We start from the raw sequence: 23,517 nt of genomic DNA on the forward strand, positions 1-23,517 counted from the left end.
AGTATACACATTCTCATAGATAGATAGACAGACAGCACTTGGCACACATTCATTTTTACAGGTTGTTGGACATCTTGATAGCTTCTCTGTCTCTTCTGAAGATGCACATGGCTGCTGCTCTCATCTGTCTTCAAACACGCCACATCTGGTTGCTGCCAACTGCAGAGGTGTCTAAAACTGGCCCGGTGCCACAGACCGTGGCAGAGGTGCCAACAGGCCAACCAGCACATGTGCCCTCATAATGCCTCTTCTTCCAGTGCTACAGACTCTAATTAGTGCTAATAACCTCCAATGAAACTGTTGAGTGAGTGGTGTCTGCAAGGTGGTTGTGGTTGAATAATACTGAATGTTGATAAAGCACAGACAAACAGTAAATGTAACATACAACATGTAACATTTGCAACAACTGAAGGGACCACGCAATGTACAGTGGACAATCTAAAACATGTTATAAGGGCCTTAACATTTAAAATGGTCATTTTCAAAAAAGGTTATGAATAAATAAAATAACGTCCAAGTTCCTCTTTAACAAACATTTGATCAGAAGAGGAAAAAAAGAAAAAAAACACATGATCATCTTTCAAGTAGATCACGGCAAACTTGTTAGCAGACAGTTGCTTATTTAAACCTCCACCAGTTGTGGAGCAACGTTATCATTTATCTGGAGTTGTGTCTATGTCCACTTGATGAACTAAAGTCCAATATCCACTCTTCTTTTATCTCTATTTTGCTTTTCTATAACTTCTGAGTGAAATATCTGGCTCTTCAGCTGCTAAATGCTTCACTTTGTCCACCAGCTAGTCATCAACTAGGTGTGTCCCCTGTTTGGTGCGGAGCAGTGTAAAGTGATTTAGTGTAAAGTGACATATTTAGTGCTTATCCGAAATGTTCAACTCATATAGTTTTTTTTCATGAAGACATAAGTAGTCCTGGATTCCGAAATGGACCATTATAGCAAATAAATCAACCTGGATGTGTATATTGCTTCTTGTCAAATGATTGTGAGAAATGCTACTGGCATTGGCATGACACAAAGTTATGTTATAAACCAAACCTTATCTTTAGGATTTAGAATATTGTTGTGTTGGTGTTGAACACCTAAACTGGAAAACTAAAAATATTACCCAAGATTTCAATGTATTTTCCATCTTTTCTCTTCACAGTGCACTTGAACATTAAACACAATTAATCTGGGCTGTCCTGAGTTCTTGCTGCTTTTTGCTAAAAAAAAAAAAAGAATTATGGGATGTCGGTTGGGCAGAAGCTGGAGCACCTGAGGTAGAGGCTTACATTGTACACACGCAGCCACACACTGGGTGTGAGGACATGTAAATGGGCCACATACGCTGCTAGTCGTAGTAAATTAGGCCAACATCTGGACAGGCACAGAGAGTTCAATTGCCCACTCAGCTGTGGGTTGTATACCTCCAGGGCTCAGTTAAGGAAAAGTGGCATCATGGCACAGTCCAGTGAGCTTTCAGGATCAACCCAACCATTTTGCCAAGACTTTGCCATACACAGCCACCTTAGGGAAGTTCTTTGTCTCCTAAACAAACAGTGGGTCACTCTGGCCGGGGATTACTGTGTTTCCAGGGACAAAAACTGGAGAGGAGGGCATTTTACCCAAATACAACCAATTTAATGGGCTGCAAAACACGGTGGATTCATTTTGATTAGATTATATAGCCTTTATTATTAGACTCACAGTCCATAAAAACAACAACAACAGAAAAAAAGAGATACACAAGACAGACACCAATATCACACAAGGCAGCTATACCAGTAATCCCAAAAGGGTGACTGGTATCGCAAAGCACTGAACCTTGGGTCAAACAGATGTGAAATGACAGAGTTACAAGAAGAATTTAGGCAATCAATGCATTTCTACATCAGATTCCTAAGTAAAGTAGAGAATGTAATAACTCCTGCTTGACAGAACAGTTGACTTGCACTGCACCACCTAGGTTTCCTGAGTAGAACGCGAAAACAATCATTATGAGCAACCCGCAGCTTATTGAAGCTTGCCTTTTTGAACTTGACCCACAAGGGGGCGGTGTAAAAGGCGTACAATATGCTTTGGAGAAGTTTATCTTGACAGTATCAGAACACCAGGAGAACTTCCTGGCAACCATGTTTGCCTGTATGTATAACGTGCAAGCTGCCTATACATGTCCTCATCATCTGACATTTGATCTAAGATGTGACCCAAATACTTAATTTCTTAACCAACAGTTAGCACTTCACCTGTCAGACGGGAAGATGTAAAAATAAAGTCTTTATACGCTTTCACTCCGCAAATCCCAACCAAACTCTTTTTGGCATTATATTTCACATAATATTCAACACCATAGTTGGAACATACAGTATGTTGAACAGCTCCTTAAACCCTGCACTGCTGGGAGAGACAACAGCCAAGTCATCTGCATACAGGAGATGGTTCACTGGCATGTTACCATCTTGCCAGTGAACCAGGTGGTAGAGAATACTTCCCCCCTTTTGTTCTGTATGCTCTGATTGGAATACCAAAAAGCCAGGATTGTAAGTATCCTTTTTGGTACTCCTCTGTGATTTAATTTTAAAAATAGCTTGTGGTTGTTAACTCGGTCAAAAGCCTTGGAGGCATCAATAAAACCAATAATAACAGAGGATTTTTGTCTTCTGTAGGTTTCTACTGTTTCCTTAAGTGCATAGATACATAGATCAGTACCATGCCTGGCCTGGTTCAAACTGGTTATCTGAACTATACAAATACAAACAACTTATCTAATAAAATTCTTTCCAGGACTTTTGATAATACACCGGCTAAAGTAATAGGTCTAATTAATCTGAATATCAATATACATCACAAATGTTGTGCTGTCATCATCATCTCCCTGGTGAGTCGTGACATTTAATTTGATCAATTGAAATCTAGATTGATGATGGATGATGCATCAACAGGCATTCTCTTATTCATTGTAGTTAAGGTAAGTGCAACCAACAAAAAGGGTTCATACCTAACAGCTCATTACAAGAAGTCAGTGTTCATGCTGGACTGGACAGTTTTGGACAGCCCTCAGTGCTGTTGTGTAATAATATCATGTTCCGAGTCCTGACATAAATCTATGCAACAACACAATAGTACATTCCAGAAGTAACCTGTCACTTTCTGTTTCCTGTTTGTGTGCAGGCAGATTCAAATCTTCCACACTGTCATCTTGAAAAAAACTAAAAAAACCTGTGCTCATGAATAATGCCGGGATCATTACATGTATCCACCTGTGCAGATATGTGCTAATTTTTTGAGTAGTGATGAGGTGTGATGAGGTGCTGCGTCTCCCTCCCTCTCTCTCTTTCTCTCTCTTTCTCTCTGAGACACACAGGCAACAGATTCTCTGGCTCTGCCGCAGTGCAGGGCAGGGCCAAAATATTCAAACCCATCAATTTCCAATTCAGCCAGCTTGCTTTCAAAAAGGGGTGATATAACATGATTTAACAGGACATGGTTACAACATTCCTAGTACACCTTTTATTCTCACAATGTCTATGTCAGCTGCTGCACACAGCACCAGTTAGCCATCCAACTGCGCATCTCCCCAATGTTTCTTCAGTATTACTGTGGACTAAATACTATATTGCAGCTCCTCCACCGCCCCCACCTCTCTTTGTGACCCCTGACCCTAAACACCCTCCTGTGGTTAAACCTATGGTTCCCCTAGAGCTCTCTCTTGACCTTGTATTTCCCTGGCAGCACCACCAGTGAGCTCAGTCAAATGTGAGCAATTGTTTAATGTTTCCTGTGGCCACAGTGGGAAAGCACAAGTTGTGCCTCTGAAACTGGATGCTGTTTTATGAAAGTAATCCAGAAATTGCTGTGTTGTTTTTAGGACATATTCTTATGCATCTAGGATGGGCCAGAAACATGTCTGTGGCACAAGTCATGCAAATTGAGCAGATGTGGGCTGGATGAGTAATCATTGGTTTATTCTAATCCTTGTGCGCTATTTTTGTGTGTGAGCGTTGCTTCTGTTTATATGCGTCTATTTACCAGTAGAGCAACTGTTTACATGAAATGGCAGGTATTTGATGGTAGAATACAAAAATGTGAACATTTGAATATTTTTCATATCATGCAAGGGATGTTATGTTGTGCATAACCCACAGTAGCGTAAGGTGCCATGTACCTTTGTATCTTTTAGTGCCTTGCAGCATGTATGTACTTAATTTTGACATTAACTAACTCAGATGAAAATCTGGTTCTATATGTCAAATAGTAATATTTATGTTTAATGTTTAATTTTGTACATAGTTCATAAATAAATGACACATGAATTATATGAAAATCCTCCATGTACTGTAAATTGAGTGTTTTTTTCTCAAGAGGATGTTCCCGGCAGTGAGTGCACCAATCAAAACTTACATGCAAACCCAAACAAAAAAGTGGACACACATAAACACACATATTCTCAGACACACACACACACACACACACACACACACACAGACACACAAAATGTACACATGGTCTATGCCCGTCTTTGTGCTCACTGGGCAACCACACACAAAAGCGAAGGCATGCTCTGCCATGCACAATGGGACACTGTCAGCGCAGGAGACCTACAAATACAAAAACACATCCTGCATGTAACATGGAGACATCCAGTTCATCAACCATAAGCAGCATCTCCTCAGCTGCAACAGTGCAGGGTCCAATGCTTTGTCCTTAAAATACTAGATTAGGTCAGCTGCAGCAGACTGAGTGCATAGTAATGATAATTACTCCATAATTACACCATATTGTGTCTCTGCTGTGTTTTACCACCATCATTTAGTTTTTGCTCAGTGGCCATGTCCAAAGGGACTACATCAAAGTACTAAATCCAAATCTGGCAGCTTAAGTTGATGGATGAACCTGCTCTGAGGGAAAACATCAGCAGCCATTAAAAGCACCAGTGCATTCCTCCCAACAGAGCACGTCTTCATCAGTGATCAGCGTGCACCAATGTACGTGCATGTGTGCAACTGTTATCCCTAAGGTCCCTGCAGCTATGAGAGAAGTATTAGCAGTGGGGGGAAGGACGGGAGCAAGACAAAAGGGAGACCGGGGCTACTGCAGACAGCACTCTGCTCATTTTTGTCCTCGCCACTCCTCTTCAGGAAACCATGGCTACAAGCGAGAGTATGTGCCTTTTGTGGTTTGAGCGAGTGTGAGGTGTGTGTTCGGCTTAGTCCAGGATGCACGCGGGACCAGAGGGCCCTCCCACCGAGCAATAACTCTCCTGCTCTTTCCAAGGGGGGTTGAGCAGAAAGAAACAAGTAGTGAGCAAAGGCCGAGGGGGAGGGTGTGTGAGGAGATGCGAGGATATCTTCAATAGCTCAATGTCTTTGAGTATAAACCTCATCTATATTTTACTATTAAATGAAGTGTTCTTTGAAGAAAGAAACACTTTCTGTTTGACCTGCTGCAGATACGGACACTGGAGTGTTAAAGAAGAAGGTGTGTATCTGAGAGAAACTCTACAGCAGAGCAATGACATTGATCCTTAGTGACAGGGGAGCTGTAAAAGCACTGAGAATACACACAGTAGAGGGATGTTCTTGCATGTACATACTCAAAGGGGGAACTGAAGCATAAAGCCAATGCAGATTACATAAGCATTGCATTGGGAAGAGGTCTTCACTGTCAGGCAGCATCCACAGGAAACTGAAATGAGCCAAGTAGCAGCAAAGATCAAACAAAGGAAATAAGAGGCTTATATTGACACTCTGTTTTTATCAGTGTAATTATTAAATTGGCATTCATTGTGCTGCTTTGCAACAACTTTATTGAAGGGATACATTGTGTCATGTTTTCTCTGTGAAAAGCATGTTTCCTTACTTATTTTATAGACTAAAGGAAGAGGCAGGCGTATAATGCATGTGTTTTATTTTTTGAGGGAAACAGTAGAGCTGGGCATGTGCCTTTTCACAAAAAAATGAACTGTTTTACCATCTAACTGCAGTTAGCATCTTCTTTTCTTACAGTATGACAAAGGTGCCATGCAGTCTGTTACTACGCAATACATCAGCTCCAAAGATATTCCGGTGGAGGGTTTTCATCCACACAGTGTCTGTGTCCTCCCTCCAAAAGCTGTTTGTTCTTTTTCCGCTGTTTCTTCTTCTTCTTTTCTTTGACTCACATATTCCAAGATTTTTGATCACAACTGCTTGGGAGGTGTCTTTGATAAATAAATATGTTTTTATTTCAATTGCAGTGTATCCGGCCTTGTTACTGGCAGTAAACGGTCTTGGAGGCACCTTTGTGACAGCAATCAGTGTGCCACACTGGCTATCTTTAAATGCTCACTTTCTCCCTCTTCTCCATCTCTCTAATTACTGAGATGTTTTTTAAAGCTCTTAAACAGAGACATGATTGTGTTTCACAAATGTGTAACATCTCATGACACTATACACTCATTTCACAAATGTTTAGTAATATTTTTGAAAATAACAACAACTATATTTTTAATCTTATAAATCATGAAATTAAAAAGGCAATCTGGCCCTTGAGTACTGTTTGCTAAGCAAGTAAAGTATGTATGCCAGAAACTTGTGAATATGAAAATAATTACCGCGAAAGATAAACGTCAAGCTTCTCTCAAAATGGCCCTATTCTTTTGGGTTTGTGAGAGGCATGCCATATTTGCTGGTTGGTCTACTCTACTATTTCTATTTATGTTACTGTACTACATTACAATGTACAATCTTTATTTTTGGGGCAATGAATGAATGACTGCAAATGCATCTTATGACTCACACTGATTTATGTATCATACATGGAAACACTGTAGCAGGAAGGGATACTTACACTATTTTCAACTCCTGCTATAATTATCTGACATGATTAAGCTTTCTGTTTACTCTAATGATTTATCCGCTAAACTGCTGAGTTAGCTGTTTGTTGCCATAAGGTGCAGCTGCTCCATTTGCTAATTGTAAGAACTCCTGCTTGGCCCTCTGGAAGTGTGACGTCTCTACATCAGCAAACCACAGTTGAAGCAAGGTGCCGACTTTATAACCACAATAACTCTCCTTCCTTCCAACAATTAACCTTGAGATCTTTAAAAAAACAATGTGTATTCTACTGTGTTGCCCACAATATCTGTCAGCAGGTGCATTCAACTGCAGCAGAGAATGCTTTTTCAACCTTGGCACAGCAGTATAAAAAATACAACAGTTCAAGTACATTTTTTTTTACGCAAAAAAAACTTTAACACTAATTAGATAGTCCTTCTGCTGTGGTCTTCAAGTTTAAATAAATGAGGAATAAATCCAAACACAAGAGATCTACGACACATCTGTTTGATGTGAATTTGAATTTGACTCCTCATTTCAAATTTATATAGCAAACTGAACATTCCATTTCCTTGAATGTATGGTCTGTCAAACTAAAGATCTGCTGTGCATATGAATGAAGAGATACACGGGCTCATTGCTATTTAAACAGTTTAAGAACTGGTGCCTCCAAAGTCTCAATGGGGCTCACATACAGTAAAAGTGCTACTGATACAACCTCCCTATGTGAAATACACCAGGCTGAATCAAAAAATACAAACTACCACTTAACTAATAGTCATTTAATACCTGTGGAGACATGATGTGTTCAGAGTCTTTACTGAGACAAATTTTTCAGCTTTCTGTAATAATAAGAATCACTTTTTCACTAATGTGAAAAAGCTCCAGACAGCTGTTGCAGTTGTTCAGAGGAAAAACAGACCTTGGTTGAAACTCGATTGTAAAGTGACAGAAAGGTCATGCTAGTTGCCATGACAGCCACAGCTAATTGCTGTTACATGAGGCAGTCTGAGAGGGAATGGCAAAGGATTGAGGATGCAGACAGGAAAGTCAACAAAAGAGTGTGGCATTCCTAGATGCACTAAGATTAATAGGAGGTTTTGTTTGCAGAGGATTTTGTTTAGCTGCTGTTGAATATTTTAACATTGCTGCACAGCCTGTTATTGTAGTTTCACACAGTTCAGATTATCTGGTTGGGTATTGTGTGTGATCTGAACAAAACACTTATACAAGACTGATATTAACACTGTTCCTTATTTAAGTTTGGAGAGGTATTACAAGACATCTTAATCTCTCTCACAGAAGACAGATGATTTCATTTCGTTTATTTATTTATCTCAAACGATCAACAATGTTGCAAGACAAAACAATTTTTTAAAAACATAAATAAAACACAACCAATCAGAAATAAACAACAAATACATAAAAATACAAAAAGGATTAGTCGAGTAGGAACAGGCGGAAGCAAATAGCTTATTTGGTCCTATCCCTTATTTCACAAAATCATATTATTACAAAGTAAATAGATATGCAAATACAGAACACAATGTTTCAGGTTTTACAAAAACTAACAACAATACAACAATAACAACAATACTTTACAATTCTGTTACTGGGTTTAGGTCTATTTTCTGTATTGGTCAAGTAATGATTTTTTAAACCTATTTTTGAACTGAATAAAATTATGGCTCTTTTTGAATTTGATGTCATTGTTCAGTCCATTCCGTAAGGTCCCCCCACAAACTGAACATGTTTTTAACAATAGTTTGCAAGAGGTTGCTTAAACATACTGTATATTGTCCTCTTAGATGATGGCCCCCGTCTATTTCCTTAAACATTGCACAAATGTTACAAGGTAAATTATTTTCTTTATCTTTAAACATATATTGTGCATGATCACCAAACAATCAAGCGTTTTGTTTCAAATAGTCAACAGGGTCGCAAGAAACGTGTGGAGAAAAAAAAGACACCGTACAACTGCTAGAGACTTATTAAAAGAGTTAAACATGAAGTTACCAGGAACCCATTAACCTCCAGTGCTTCCATATTCCAGAAATGCAACTTACCTGGAGTGTCCAGAAGTACAAGGTGTTCAGTGCTCAGAGACATGGCCCAGGTAAGAAAGGCTGAAACCTGACCACCACTTAACAAGACTCATAAGGGGGGCGGCTGTGGCTCAGTGGTAGAACGGTTTCCTACAAATCGGAAGGTCGGTGGTTCGATCCCCGCCCCTGCAGTCATTGTCGAAAGTGTCCTTGGGCAAGACACTGAACCCCGAGACACTGGACCCCGAGTTGCCCCCGGTGCTGCGCATCGGAGTGTGAATGTCTGTGAGTGTTTATCTGATGAGCAGGTGGCACCTTGTACGGCAGCCACGGCCACAGTGTACGATTGTGTGTGAATGGTGAATGTTTCCTGTAGATGTAAAAGCGCTTTGAGCAGTTGTTAAGACTGGAAAAGCGCTATATAAATACAGCACATTTACATAAGTTGAAACGTCAAGACTGGGCCGAGAAATATCTGAAGACAGATTTTTTTAAAGGTTTTATGGACAGATGAAATGAGAGTGGATGGACCAGATGGATGGGCCCGTGGCTGGATCTCTAATGGCCACAGAGCTCCACTTTGAGTCAGACACAAGCAAGTTGGGCTGCTATTATAAAGGATGAGCTAGTTGGACCTTTTCGGTTGAAGATGGACTTAAAATCAACTCCCAAAACTACTGCCAGTTTTTAAAAGATTCCTTTAAGAAGTTCATGATTTTTATCTAGGACAATGCTCCATCACATGCATCCAAGGACTTGACTGCATGGCTAGCCAGCAAAGGCCCAAATAAGACAGATTAATGACATGGGTCCTTTCCTCACCTGACCTAAACCCCATTGAGAACTTGTGGGCCATTATTATTGGGTGATTTACACTGAGGGAAGTCAATACACCTCTTTGAACAGCATTTGGGAGGCTGTGGTTGCTGCTGCACAAAACGTTGATCATCAACGGATCAAGAAACTAACAGATTCCATGGATGGAAGGCTCATGACAGTTATTGAAAAGAAGGGTGGCTACATTGGTCACTGAATATTTCTTGAAATGTCAATAGTGTTTATTTGTACATTTTGAGTTTTATTCTTACTCTAAAAAACAAGTGAGATGGGACAATTCTGAACACTAATAGTTGCCTATATATTCTCCAGAGAAAGCCCAAACTTGCTTTTCCTTTGTTAAATATTCAGATTTGAGGTTTATTAACATTTCTGATTGACTGAGAGCAATGTGCAGTATTTGTTACAATACAACAAATCCTTAGGAATGCAACTTGCCTAATAATTTTTGCACACAGTTTATATGGTCAAATCAGTGTGCAGTACAGAGTATGTAAAGTATTTTGGTTTCAAATGTATCTAGTTTTGCTCAATATACCAATACTCCTGGCCATCTGATCTATTCTCATATCGGGAAGAAACTCAGCTGTCGCTAATGAAGAACAGCTTGAGCAGAGCCTTCAATCTGTGATGCTGACAACCCAGCCAAAGACCCCTATAGTTGCCAGCTCTGCTGTTGTGTTCTGTCTGTAAGATAAGTCAGTAAATCTGTCAGCATTACTAAGAAAAGCAGACGGTCTGTTCTGCTAAATCAGGCAGGCAAAAAGCAGTGTAGCCCATGCTATTAATCAGAGACTTAAAGTGAGAAACTACCTCGATAAACACAAAGTATTCACTAGTGCATATCTGTATATACTGTATGCATAGATGCAGGCAAGGGCACACAGACAAAAGCCACAGAAGCAGATGCACCCACACACACACCTTCACTTTGCTGTTCTTAAGCAAACAGCCTTAGGCTCAGTGAATGAGCATGTCAGCGGTGTGGGCTGACATTCTGTCACACAAAAGAGTGTGCATGGAAACAGATGCCTCCTCCTGTCCATTTCTCCAACATTACAAAAGCTGATTATCCATCGTAATTTGGATATAGATAGTTATAATTCAGGGAAGACAGAGAAACAGGGTTTAGATATAATAAAAGAAAAGCATACCTTCGTAGGTATGTAAAAGTAGGCTACATGTGGTGGAGTTGATCCTCATTACAGTAAAGGGAGACAAAGAGTAGCACACCCTGCACCCAGATAGACAGGTATATCTGTGATTGGGTGGCTTTAACACAAGAAGATGAGGAGGCGGGCAGGCAGGCAGGCAGGCGGTGTGCCAGGGTTCTCCCCGCAGCCAGAGACACTCTAATTAAGGAGCACAGTGGGGACAGGAGGCGAGAACAACAGCTCTGCATTGTCACATAATGATTTTCTTATCATCTCTAGTACAGGAAACACTGCACATTTCTCCTCTGATGGGTATGCATGTCTGGGTGTTTTCTGGGAGCCACCCTCCTGGGGGTGGTGACATCACCAAAGCCTTGGTGCTATTTACAGGGACAATATTAAAGTCTTCCTGCCACAGCAGACTAGAGCCATGTTTGATGGAAAGGAATTTAAGCAGCAACAGATGTAACACTTTTAATCCATGCACGGGGAGCTTATTTTCACTCAGTCATCAATCCATTTTTATAGTAGAGGCTTATCACTGGCCATTTAAATTGATGCATGTTTATTGGTCTGCATGATCTTTGATAGATATATTTATATTTTCTGGTTACATTTCTTTCATTCTTGGTCTTATTTCCAGATGTCCATATAGACAATAACAGGGAAGGGTTAGTGAAGGGCAAAGGGGCATTCAGTTGCAATGTAAATTCTAGAGCCAAAATCTCTGAGGCATTAGTGAGAGAGTGCAGACAAAATACTAAAGCCTTGCCATTTTAGTTTAGTTTAAGCAATATAATTTGCATTTGAACAATAATGCCATGAGAAATACAGTCAGATGAGAGGGATGTCTACTTATGGAAACCGGCTCAGCCTTTCAAATGAAATATCTATATCTAAAACATGGTAATAAATCACAACAAAATGTGCAAAAATGTGATGAAATGTTCATGAAGTTGTATCAAGTACGTGATTCTACACATTACAGCAGGTAAGGAAAATAATTGGCTGATTAAAAAATCCTTAAAAGCCGACAGTTCACAGAAAACTGATAAAGGCCCATGATGATGATTATGATGAGAAATGGATGGACTGGACTGATGAATAATGGGAGAAAAGGGGGAGTTTGACCAGATGGGTCCTGGTCTGCTTTGTGAGAGCAGCAGATGCCCTGACATCCAAGGCCATGGAATGCCCCCAGCCCCTTAACACCAGAGCACTAAAGAGGCCGAGCACAGTAACTCTGCCTCGTCACATATGCTAATATAGAAATGAAGGTTAAAGGTATTTCCCTCCTCATCTCATATCTCTTTAATGTTAACACTAAGAAGAAGATCAGCTGGATATTATTCAATTATAACTTCGTTAAACAGATTACAGATAAATAGATAGTTGGTCAGAGAGCCCAGTTAAAAGCAAAAACAGAGCTTGTTTGTCCTGCTTTGCTGCATGAAAAGAGATCTAAACAATAGAAAGTTCCTCTGTTTGTAATATGTTTCAGGTTTTAATTTGAGCTAGTTATGGCTAAGACACTTGTTATGCATTTACACAATTCAACAGATGAGCATTGAATCATTTTATCTTTACTACCACAGCTCATCTTTAACAATATTGATCAGTTTAACGTACTCGGTTAGTATGCTGCTGCTAAAACTGCCCCGAGCCCCATAGAAACACATGCTTCATCTATAGAAGACGCCTTTGGCCGATGAGGTTCGGGGGGTGCTGCAGGACTGTGGGTTTGTGATAATGATGATACAGCTGCATACCAAGCAGACACCATCCTAAGTCATCCTAGAGAAGAGCATCCCCCTCTAGTGGACCAGACAGGCAAAAGGCAGGACTGAAAAATATCAACAATGTTTTTCACCTAAAAGAGTTTCATAGATGTATGATTGGACTTGACACTAATACATTGGCTGATGTCATGATAAGACAGTGATATTTTATAGGTTGTTGTAAACATATCCTGTAAAAGGACCAAAAGCAACAATGCACAAGTTCTTCTGTCAATACATTCAGTGTCAATAAACAGGCGTAAATAGGGCAATTGTTGGGGACTTAGTGAATATTAACTGCAGCAGGACTGTGTAGGTGGGATCAACTTAAATTAACCTACAGTGTCCATGTTTATTATAATGAAGGAAAATGTCACCCAAGTTTTGAACAACAATGGTGGTCTATGCAAAGAAGAAACAACATATTCAACATATACAACTTATTTCAGCTTTCTTTTCATGGGATTTGTTGACAATAAGAGAAATATAGAATATCCCATTGTCCTTTAAACATAAAACATTACATATGACAATGCCACATACATTATCATCATCTCTTATTTCCCTAGGAAACTTTACATATCCATTTCCCAGATGATAAGTACTCTCACCACCTGTTCTGTCTCCTTATTCCATTATCAGACCACTTTTACAAACTTAATGTAGTGTAATATTTGTTTTGTTGGATAACATACTGTACAGACTGTGTTAAATATTTTTGCATAGTCAGTTGACAGCTGATAACTCTTTGGGAAAAGCCACTAACCTTCGTCACTCAAGATTATTGCTTCATGTATTAACTTCATAGAATAAAAACATCTGATGACGATCCATGCTTGAGGACCTCAAAAAAGTCTTTGCAACAATACCAAAACTTTTAAACTATTTGAGGATCTTTTGCTAGTCTTCACCCATCAGTCGTCCTGTGTCTCTCCTGTAAGACGAAGCTCATCTTGAACCCTGAAAATGTTTGTTTTTTTCAATACTTGGGTTTATGACTAATACTTGCAAAACTAATCACAATCCCATCAACTTCAGCTGTGCTGTGTTGTTTGTTTACTCCTAATAGTGCCCATTAGTGAAAATGAATATGGTTTGGCATTCATTGAAAACTATATCTTCTTAGATTGCAGTGGTAAAAGAATTAGAAGTAAAAGTCCTGCATTCAAAACCTTCAGTAAAAGTATCTAAGAATTATCAGCAAAGTTTACATAAAGCATCAAAATTTAAACCATTCCTGTCCAATAAAATGTTCCCGTCCCTGTTATACCTGTTCACATTTTAACTCCTTTATACACTGTACAATTGGTTAATTAAATCTACGGCGATGCATAATCACATTACGGGACTGTTAGGCTGTGATGTAAGAGAAACAAAGAACTTCACATAAAAAGGAAATGTATTTTTTATCCAATTAGCAACAAGACACATTTCTGTACATTTACAGGCAAAAAAAAGTGATTATTCTACAGCAATAATGGATACAATTGTGGACCACCATCCATGTTGGTCTAGTGGTGAATGCCGTTCCAGGTGATGAAGTTGTTGAGGCCTGTGGTGACAGATCGTCCGATGGTGAAGGTGAGTCTCCTGTCGAATGCAGCTTTAGGACTTTCTCACCCTCCCTGCTGGCTGGCAGGGAGGTGCCCGAGAGGTGCTGCTGTACCTCAACCTAGGGTTTGGGTGTTCAGGCTGTAATGTGGTAAACAACAGCATATATAACACTTAAGTCTTGCCTTTAGGAACTGTGCCAATAAAGGTTCTCATGACCAAGACATTGATGCATTTATGTGAATTTATTCTAGATTAGGAGGTAGAGCTTATTTTAACATCTTCCTATAAGGAACTAAACAATGACAAATATTGGACTTGACGCTACTGTTACAAATGGTAAGAAAAAGCCAGAGTTCTGGGAAGCAGTCCATGGCAAGTTAATGACATTGGTACTGCTGAAATTAACCTGTGGCCAAGAAAGCGTTCCTAATACAACAAACACTTCAGAAACTTTAAGATGCATTTAGTATTGTACAGCATCCAAATATATTAACCCCTCTCTCTCTCGCTGTCCCTGTCCTAAACACACACCTTCACACACCTCCTCCCCATGTATCCTGACTTCTAGAACACTTTGAATACAGGGTTATGAGTTGCTTTTAATGCATCCAATATGAAACACAAACAAACACACTCCTTCCACAGTTATGATGTTTGCTGGTTTATGTAAAAATATGCTCTAAAAGGGGCTGGAAATACAACTTCTGATACACATTAAAGGGGTTAAGAGTAGAGCTAAACAATTAGGCATTTAACCAATTTGACAACAAAAACCATTGGACAACATATTTAAAGACATCATCTTGGGCCCGGGGAAACTCGGATGGACATTTCTTCAGAATTATTTGACATTTCATAGGCTGAAAAATTATAATAAGTTTGAATTTTATATCTGAAATATTATTCAACTAAATAATCGCCAACTTACTATGAAAATAGTCAGTAGTTGCAGCCCTAGTTGAGGCCAGTTAGGCCTAACAGACTTTAGCAAGTGACTTTGGTTTTGAGAAAACTTTAAATAATATGCCACGGAAAGGTGTCTGGTTATTGTTATATTTGTCAGTATATGGAAGCTATAAATTGCCATTTGACACATTAATTAAAGTAAGAATTTGTATAGCCTATAAAACAGATCCCTCAAACAATCTATCATCAAATAACTTAAAAAAATTATGCTGTCGCCTTGATTAAGAAATATAAACATTTAAAACAAGTTGTTGGCAAATAATGGTGAAATTAAGCATCTTCATCCAATCGGTTTTAGGCTACATCCATGTCTCCACCCTTACACTGTTTCTATAGCAACGGGACGATGCGCATCTAAAATCCCTGCCTCATATTTCTTTAGGATTCCGCCAGCACAACGGTTAAAACGTAAATATTTCACAGTGGATGTTTCTTTTAAACAACGGACTGAACCTTGAGGAAGAAATCTCTTCAGCTGTGTAATGGTTATGTGACGCCGAACTGATTCGGCGGCCATTTTAAGACACCTAATCCAGACGCGATGTGCTAAAAGCAGGGTAGATGCTAGATCGGATGCGCTACAATTGTCTTGTCCTACCTGTTTGCCTTATTCTGCCTCTGATTGGCTTACCCTATTTTTACCCTAACCAGTCCCCATTCCTAAACCTAACTACCTCGACACGTCTAGCAGATCTGATCTAGCCTTTACCTCCATTCAGGTCCAGTGCTCTCGACAAAAAACAGCGTCCTCTAGCTGACATATGCAATATCACCACAGCTGAGAGATGAAGTTGGACTAGCTCTGTTTATATGAAACCTAACGTTACGCATGTGGCTTCTATCTTCCGTTATAAGTGTTAGGCTCCCCCCGTGTATCCGTGCTGGGAAACTGTATTTTGTGACAATTTATCCGCAGAGCTCAAAGCCAGGCTGGCTCTGCCTGCTGCGTATCACCGTCATCGTGCCCTACGGCTGGGTCCCCGTACTCTTCGTAGTAGGCTATATGTTGCATATCGGACAAGGGGGCTTCAATTTAAAAACCGTGTCTACATGCAGAGCAAAAAGAGTGTAAGCACTTTAACGTTCTCTTCTCATGAATTTTGTCCAAGCAAACGACACAGTCTTCCAGACTTTTATGCACTCCAACAGAGCGTCTCTTTATATGTGTTTGCCATTATTTCCCGGTATGTAACGACAAAGTATTTCCGTGTAACGTTATGCAAATGTGTTCGAGCTCCAAGGATGTGTGACCTCAAAATGAATACAGTACCAAACAATTTCCACTTATTCTTATCCGTTTGTACGAAAGTGGCGCAAACAATATTGTTCTATATCTATGGTGAAAACACTGTCCTCTGATTGGTCTGAATTCGACATTGATGTGTCAAACATTTCAATAACCAAATGTAAACTAAAAGTTTTGGCCCCCATGTGGTGGAAAGTAAGTATGCCTAAATGTACTAAACAATTTTAAAGTTACTTATACAAATTGACTAAAGGTAAATATTGTCTTTTTTATTCCACTTCTTATATCTGACGGTCCAGAGTTTAGCGCCGCCCAAGACAATTGTGATTGGCTTAAAGAAATGCAAACAACCCCAAGCGTTTTTTCTCCTATGCCTGAATACACTCCACAGCGCTATGGAGATAGGTCTGGCAATGTGAGACTACGTTACACTGGACAGTTAACATAAAATATATAGATAAAACCCACTGCCCAAGTTTTGTGTACATCAGTAATTGTAACTGACTTACTGTTATGTAAGTAATGGAACAAGAGTCAACATGCCTGGATTATAATCAAATGAGAAACACACTTAGTGTAAAAATGTCTCAATCTTTGACTCAAGGACATTAAGGGCCTAAAGGTTAGAGAAGCGAGCTGGTGAACGGTAGGTTGTCAGTTAAATCCCTAGACCGACAGGATAACATCTGGGTAGGTAAAGTAAAAGAGCAGTGCTTGTCCCTCATTACCACCACTGAGGTGCCCTTGAGCAAGGCCCTTAACCCCAAACGCTCCGGCCGAGCTGCTCAGTGGCCAGCAGATCCAGCAGCTTCCAGGTATGAATGTGTAACTGTGTGAATGTGATCAGGGCGTTGAAAAAGAGAGGCTTCCTCTCAGTGAACCTTCCCTAAATAAATAAATGAAGGTAAAAACTAAAAAATGACACACAACAAAGGGCCCCTGCCAGAAACCAGGCCATTGTGGTTTGGTGATACACAGCTTAGCCACTGTGACACCCCCTACAGTTCTTTTAATGATTTACAATCACACCTGATTCACTGGAAAGTGGAACGATAAATATTCATAACTATACTTTAAAACTTACCAATTTTACCTACGTTATTACGCATTTGTAAAGGTAGTTATCATACAAAAGAGGTTAAATTTAGTAGTGAGTATTTTTTTAAGCTCTGTTCACTATATAGTCATGATCCACTGGATGGCACAGAGTGCATTAGCAGAGTTCAGTATCTTGAATCAAGAACCCTTGATACTACAGGGAAGCAGTTCAGGTTAAGTCTTGATTAGAGGCGACAATGATTCCAAATGGACACCGGTTTGATCTTCAGTTGCTGATGCTGCACCTGGTTTATTCAGGGCCCACATTGAATATTCACCAAAAACCCAAACATAACTTTTTATTCAAGTATTAAAATGTAAAGCACATTATTCTGAATAACAAAGTACGAATCAACACAATTAGAAAAGCAAAACACCCAACCCTTTCTTAACAATCAATTTGTAATATGTGTAATCTTTCCAACTATTCTCCCGGCTCCTCCTCAGTCATGTAATGCATAGAAATGTTTGCACAGTAGCTTTAGTGAACTACAATCCTGTGTCCCAAAATATTTCAGTTGGTCCCTTAACTAAAATACAAAGGGATGAAAACATAAAAAAGGGTAATTGATGTATGGATCTGACCTGTCAAATAAATGACAAATGAACCACTAGCCAAGCAGGTTACTGTACTTAGCAAAGCACTTTCACACATAAGCTTCATCAATCAGAGGGTTTTTTTCAGCATTTGGACTACATGAATGTTTATGAAGGAGAAGATAATTGAATACGCATTAGTAGACATGAACTGTATAGTATTTGTACTTAAAGCCAGATAGTATAACTACAGACATAATGATCTTTACCTATCAACTAACAACAAAATATGCCTTAACTGCTTACCATTCATTAGTAACATCATGCTTGATTTTTTTTTTTTTTTATCAAAAGTGAATATAAGAAAGGCACAAAAAAATAAGATTACCCCCAACCTAATTCAGATCAGTTGTTCCCGTAACATTTTCTTTTGTTATTTTTTCACTATTGTAGATTATCTATTTAGATTAACAAATTGACAACAGTGACTTCATTTTAAATGAGAAGATTAGCAGGCAAATCTGCTAGTTTGACAGGGACAGAGGCATAGATTTTTAAAGAGGTTTTGTGCCTTTGATTTGGTTTAAGTGGTCTATATGCCCTTTTATATTTGACATCGTTGTAAATCTGGTAATTAGATGAGCTCATTACCAACTGAGGTAATGGGCTCAACACCTAGGAGACATCTTGAAATAACAGGAGTGAGTGATGACAAAAAAAACAAGGAAAAGGTCCTAATGCATGTAACAACATTTTTTAGAAAAGGTCCTGAAGAGAGACATAGTTTTCCTTTTTAAGTAAAAATGGAGGGGGGAAATGAACATCACACGCAAATGAAGAGTTCCAAGCAATTGACATCAACTTGTAGCCACCATGCTAATAGCCGATAGCTGCACAAACCTGTTTGCTATGAGCACTCTTCCACACAGAGGAAAACAAAAACCATGACTCTTGATTTCACTGAGAAAGAAAAGAAGACAAAAGTGCCTGTGAGTGCTTTAGATCGCCATAACTTCTGATAATGAGTTATTTCTATTGAAGCAGTGCTATTCTGCCATATAACCCAAGTACCCAACAGGTAATTTGTAACAATCAAGACATACTTAAACGCTTCTGAGGAGGTCAAACAAAGAATCTGTGCTTGTAAGAAATAAAGTAATCCCCAGAGTAGAAATTAACATTAATATAACAATAACTGTCGTTATAACATTTAAGTTAGATTTCCTAAATAATATATAAGTATCATGAATTGCAACTTCCCACAATGCTCTTAAATAAGTGCATCAGAGATCGGCCCTGTTGCCAACAGTGACAAGTAGAGGATTGTCTTATACAAGAATGCACTGCACTCAACATGTTTTCTTCCATGTGTAGCACTGGGTTAAGCTGAACTATGGAAGAAACAAATGAACAAACAGAGGAATAAGTAGTGGGAATGAAGTGGACTCTGCTGCAGCATAAGAGCGTGTCTGCTGAGGGACGGGCAGTTTCAGAACACAACCTGGAGCCGAGTCATGTCCACCACAAGGACACTCGGAAAGTACTAAAAAGTCTTGGAAGAGTCATTTTTCAGGCTGTCAGTCCGCCGTGATGCCTTTCTCTCTGAGCTCCTCTGTCACTCGTACCAGGTACGTAGGGTCTGGGTAGCCAAAACTGTCAGGAGAAATAAAAAAGCTATCACTGCATCTGTATGACCTCAGGCAGCAAAAGTGCCATCTAGCCAAGGACTTCAACTGAAAGCATTTCCTTGTCAGCGACTTTAATTCTATCTGTCAGTCTTTACTGAACCCTGTTCTCAGCTACAACACCTGTTAGGGAAGTTGTTGAGGCTATTACCAAATCAAATCTCAGTGGCCATTTGCTAAAAGGCCATACATACCAACGGGGCCCGCCCAATATTGAGGTCTTGTGGTGAATGTCATTCCAGGTGATGACATTTTGCATGCCCGTAGTCATGGAGGTACCGATGGTGAAGATAAGGCGCTGTTCGAAGGCCCGGCGCAGCAGGCCCAGCACACGGTTCCCCTCAGGGCTGTCAGGGAGGTAGGCCACGCGGTCTGTTCCTGGGTACCGAACACCTGGGTTGGGGTGTTCTGGCTGTTAAGGAGAAGTTAAAACATGGTCTACTGGGATCTGGGACTCTTTGCTACTACATTGATTGTGTTGCTTGTATTTATTCATTAGGTTTTTTTTTGTGACATGGCTGTTTTAATGCAGCCTTCCTTTGCCAACTCATAATTGCAAATACAGCCATGTTTTACTGCTGCTATATATATTACAAAAAAAATTCTGATGTAAACAGAGCTTACATGTGGAGCCCCCGAGGTGACATGGAGGGAAAAACAAAAATCAAGGAAAATAAATTAAAAAAAACATGTACTGGGGACAAACACTTTTGCGAGATTTTGACTTTGTTTTGTGAGATCTCAAGGTATATTTGCAAGATATTGACTTTGACATAGAGAGAGAAAAAATTTGGAAATATATACTGTATATATATATATATATATATATATACACACAAACACACACACACACACACACACACACAAACACATACACAGTATATACGTATACAAAAATTTAGAAAAAAACATGAATTCTTTAAAAAATATTTTTTTAAAAACATGAACTGGAACAATCACTTTAGCAAGATCTTGACTGTTGTTGTTGTCTAGTGTCCCTCCCTGCATTAAAAGACCTGTCAATGAAGTTGAGAGCTAGTTCAGATCCTGTGTTTTCAGTTTTGGTGGTTAGGGAACAATTTTGATTACAATAGGAACCGATTGTACCTTTAATTTGATGTATTTCTGGATGTAAGTTGTTAGATATCAGTCAGGGACAAATAGGAAGATTTGTTTACTCAAGAGGACGGGCCAGATTGCTTAAAAAGATTCAATGGTTTATGTAGTATTACGTACTTAATAAAATCTATTAGATGTTATGCCATACTCTTGTGCTTGAAATGTATTATTTTAACTCTTCAATTAAGTTTCATCGATACCCATAGATAATTAGCTAAATGATTCCAGTAACAATAAGTGGCACTTACAGTCTGCATTTACACATAATCTCTTGGTCTACTCACCGCCTGTAGGCCAGGAGGGAAGCTGTAGATGATGCAGATACACCCAAAGCCTTCATGGCCAGGAAGCTCCAGATCAGGGTCTCGCTCTACGATCATTGTACCATTAGCAGGCTGGTTCCCAATCAACAGGCCGTACACTAGCCGACACACAGGACACGCTTTCTTCACCTTAAAGGCTTGATCAAGGCAAGAGTGACAGAATGAATGGCCACACCTCTCCAAGGTAGTCTTCTCCACTATGTCCCCCATGCAGATTGAACAAGTACTGTTGTCCTCCGTCTCACTATGGGAAGCCAAGCAGGAGTTCATGTCCTTCCTCTGGGCTGCCTCATGGAGCATGGCGCAGGGCTCCTCATCAGCAGGCTTCCTGAACCTCTGCTGCTGTCTCTGGGAGCGCCGGGGCTGGGGAGGTGGAGGCTGAAGCAGGCTCCCCTCCCCGTTTGACTCTAGGACTTCCACACAAGGCAGCAGAGCCCTCTTCCTCTTGGGTCCCCCGTCCTGTTTGCTCATTTCTTTGCGGGCACAGCGGCATAAGTCAAAGAAGGCTTTTCGTGTCTCACTGGAGATGGGTCCATCCATCACCACAGCTCCACCATACCTGGAGTTTTCCACCGGCTGCAGTCTCACGGCGCAGCAGCCACCCCTCTCTCCTCGCCTAATGATACCAGCACTCATCCCCTGCTTTTGCTGGAAGTCAATGAGCCAGGGCCGCCCAGCTGCAGCCAGGTAATCCCATACTGCCTGTGAAACCAGCACCTCATCACTGCCCTGGCCAGCACGCACACTCATCTCATCAGAGGAAACTGCATGGAGAGGCACACAAAAGTCATTAACACATTACTGTATGTAAAACAGATAGTCCAACAAACACTATTTGCACTTGTGTCAAAGTAAACCCAGTTGTAGAAGTTGCTCCCTAAGGCTATGCACTAGCCCATATTGCAATTTTCAAATGCATTATGGGGAATAATGCTATCCTCTGTTCAGACTTTCCTAGAAAAGTGTTTTTGTTTCTGTTGGCGGTGGTGGCTATTTATTTTTGTCTAACATAGCTTAGGGAATTCGAATGATGAGCAACATGATATCTATTTAAGTTGTCAGTTTTGCAGTATATATGTGCATGACAAAGTAGATCGAATGTATCTACATGGGCAGCTAGTTGCTGTGGCTGCAGCCCGTAAAACAAATACCCAAGAGTAGGCTAAATATCGCGGCATTGCTGAGGACGTTATCAGCTGTTCAGAGATTCTGACTGTAAACAAAGGAACCTAAACCCCGTCAAACGCGGAAAACATGAGAGCCAAACGACAGCCACATGCATTAACAGTGACACTTCTTTAGGTTGAAAGGTTACCTTGTGATCCCATAAATCCCTTCAATTGTGAATAAAGCGTCCTGTTGAACAGAAAAAGAGAGGAAGAAAAACTGAAGGACTGGAACAAACGTTATCACAGCTGTTCGGTGATGTTTTGACTGAGCCATTCTTCGCAGGAGCAAAGGAAATTTCAAGCGATTTCGCAACATTAGTTTAGCCCTTTGATACATTTCGCGTTAAAATTTAAACTAACGGTTTACCCCCCATGAGTACCTCACCCTTTTGCCGTAGCTCGTCGCTGCCTGTCAGGGAGGTTTCTGGCTGGATTAAAGAGCACAGTCCTCCATCAGAGGCCTTTATTTCTGACGTGCCGCTGCAGTTTATCCGCGGATAATAAGTATTTTGTAATTAAGACATGATAGCCAAACGTGTTCCCAGCTCATATCTTTAGTTTTCAACAGCCCTTTCCTGGCTCTGGCAAATGTCATCAAGATCCTGCACCTCGTCCCCAGTCTCGCCTGTGTTTGCCTTCCTCGTACGTCCTTGGGCTAGGCGGAACATGAATAGCATTTGGAGTTGCTCTTCTTATCTGGCTCCGACCATGCTAGCTGTGTGACAGCTTTCTCCAGCCAGATAATTGTCTCGTTCTTCTCATTTTGAGTCTCTGTCTACGCTTTCAGACCACGTCCTCCCTGTTGACTGTGCAGGAGCGAACATACCCATTATACGGGGACGATGGGACCTATACGAGAAAGTGTGACAAGGAAGTTCGTCACTCGAGCTGATATGATTGGCTGACAAATGGTGGTTGTTGTTTTTTTTTTCATGCTCATAGTGAATCATACTTTTGTCGTGATTAACATCTTTAACAATAACGCTACACACAGGACTACACACAAGAGTCCTACGCGCCGTCGAGGGAATACCCACTCATACAGTTGTAACGCAAAAAGAGTTGTCTCTCAGTGTCATGCCAACAGTGTTCGAGATCCAAGTAGATTAAATAAATTAAAACGTTGTCATTAATATTTTGTGGCATGGAGTAAGTGTGCAGGTGTATTAGACTACTTAACCAAAGCAGTCTGA

The 23,517-nt window shown here is 40.1% G+C and overlaps 1 protein-coding gene across 4 annotated transcripts; it reads right to left on the reverse strand.

The window, feature by feature from the left end:
- On the reverse strand, window positions 1–23,223 carry dtx3 (deltex E3 ubiquitin ligase 3). 4 transcript variants are annotated; one of them, XR_004657315.1, is made up of 6 exons: window positions 22,471–23,222; window positions 21,117–21,919; window positions 19,908–20,125; window positions 18,235–19,681; window positions 16,899–16,901; window positions 1–12 (listed from the first exon to the last, which is right to left on the reverse strand). XR_004657315.1 is itself a non-coding variant. In XM_034877052.1 (5 exons), the coding sequence occupies exons 2-5, from the start codon at window positions 22,481–22,483 to the stop codon at window positions 19,606–19,608; spliced, it is 1,110 nt and encodes a 369-aa protein (XP_034732943.1). In that variant the 5' UTR covers window positions 22,484–22,511; window positions 22,705–23,223; the 3' UTR covers window positions 17,777–19,605. The 4 variants fall into 4 exon arrangements, 3 of the variants coding, with proteins under 3 accessions (XP_034732943.1, XP_034732942.1, XP_034732944.1); XM_034877052.1 differs by lacking the exons at window positions 1–12; window positions 16,899–16,901 and having other exon boundaries at window positions 17,777–19,681; window positions 22,471–22,511; window positions 22,705–23,223; XM_034877051.1 differs by lacking the exons at window positions 1–12; window positions 16,899–16,901 and having other exon boundaries at window positions 17,777–19,681; window positions 22,471–22,511; window positions 22,710–23,222.
- Window positions 23,224–23,517: the final 294 nt, after the last annotated feature.

Source organism: Etheostoma cragini, chromosome 7 (genome assembly GCF_013103735.1).
Source record: "Etheostoma cragini isolate CJK2018 chromosome 7, CSU_Ecrag_1.0, whole genome shotgun sequence".
Classification (NCBI taxonomy): Eukaryota; Metazoa; Chordata; class Actinopteri; order Perciformes; family Percidae; genus Etheostoma; species Etheostoma cragini.

What these genes read in the sequence shown, in the direction of transcription:
- dtx3 (XM_034877052.1), bottom strand. An exon ending in TCCCTCCTGGCCTACAGGCG is followed by an intron (nt 20,126 to 21,116) that starts GTGAGTAGACCA and finishes TCTCCTTAACAG; the next exon opens with CCAGAACACCCCAACCCAGG. An exon ending in ATATTGGGCGGGCCCCGTTG is followed by an intron (nt 19,682 to 19,907) that starts GTATGTATGGCC and finishes TTCTCCTGACAG; the next exon opens with TTTTGGCTACCCAGACCCTA.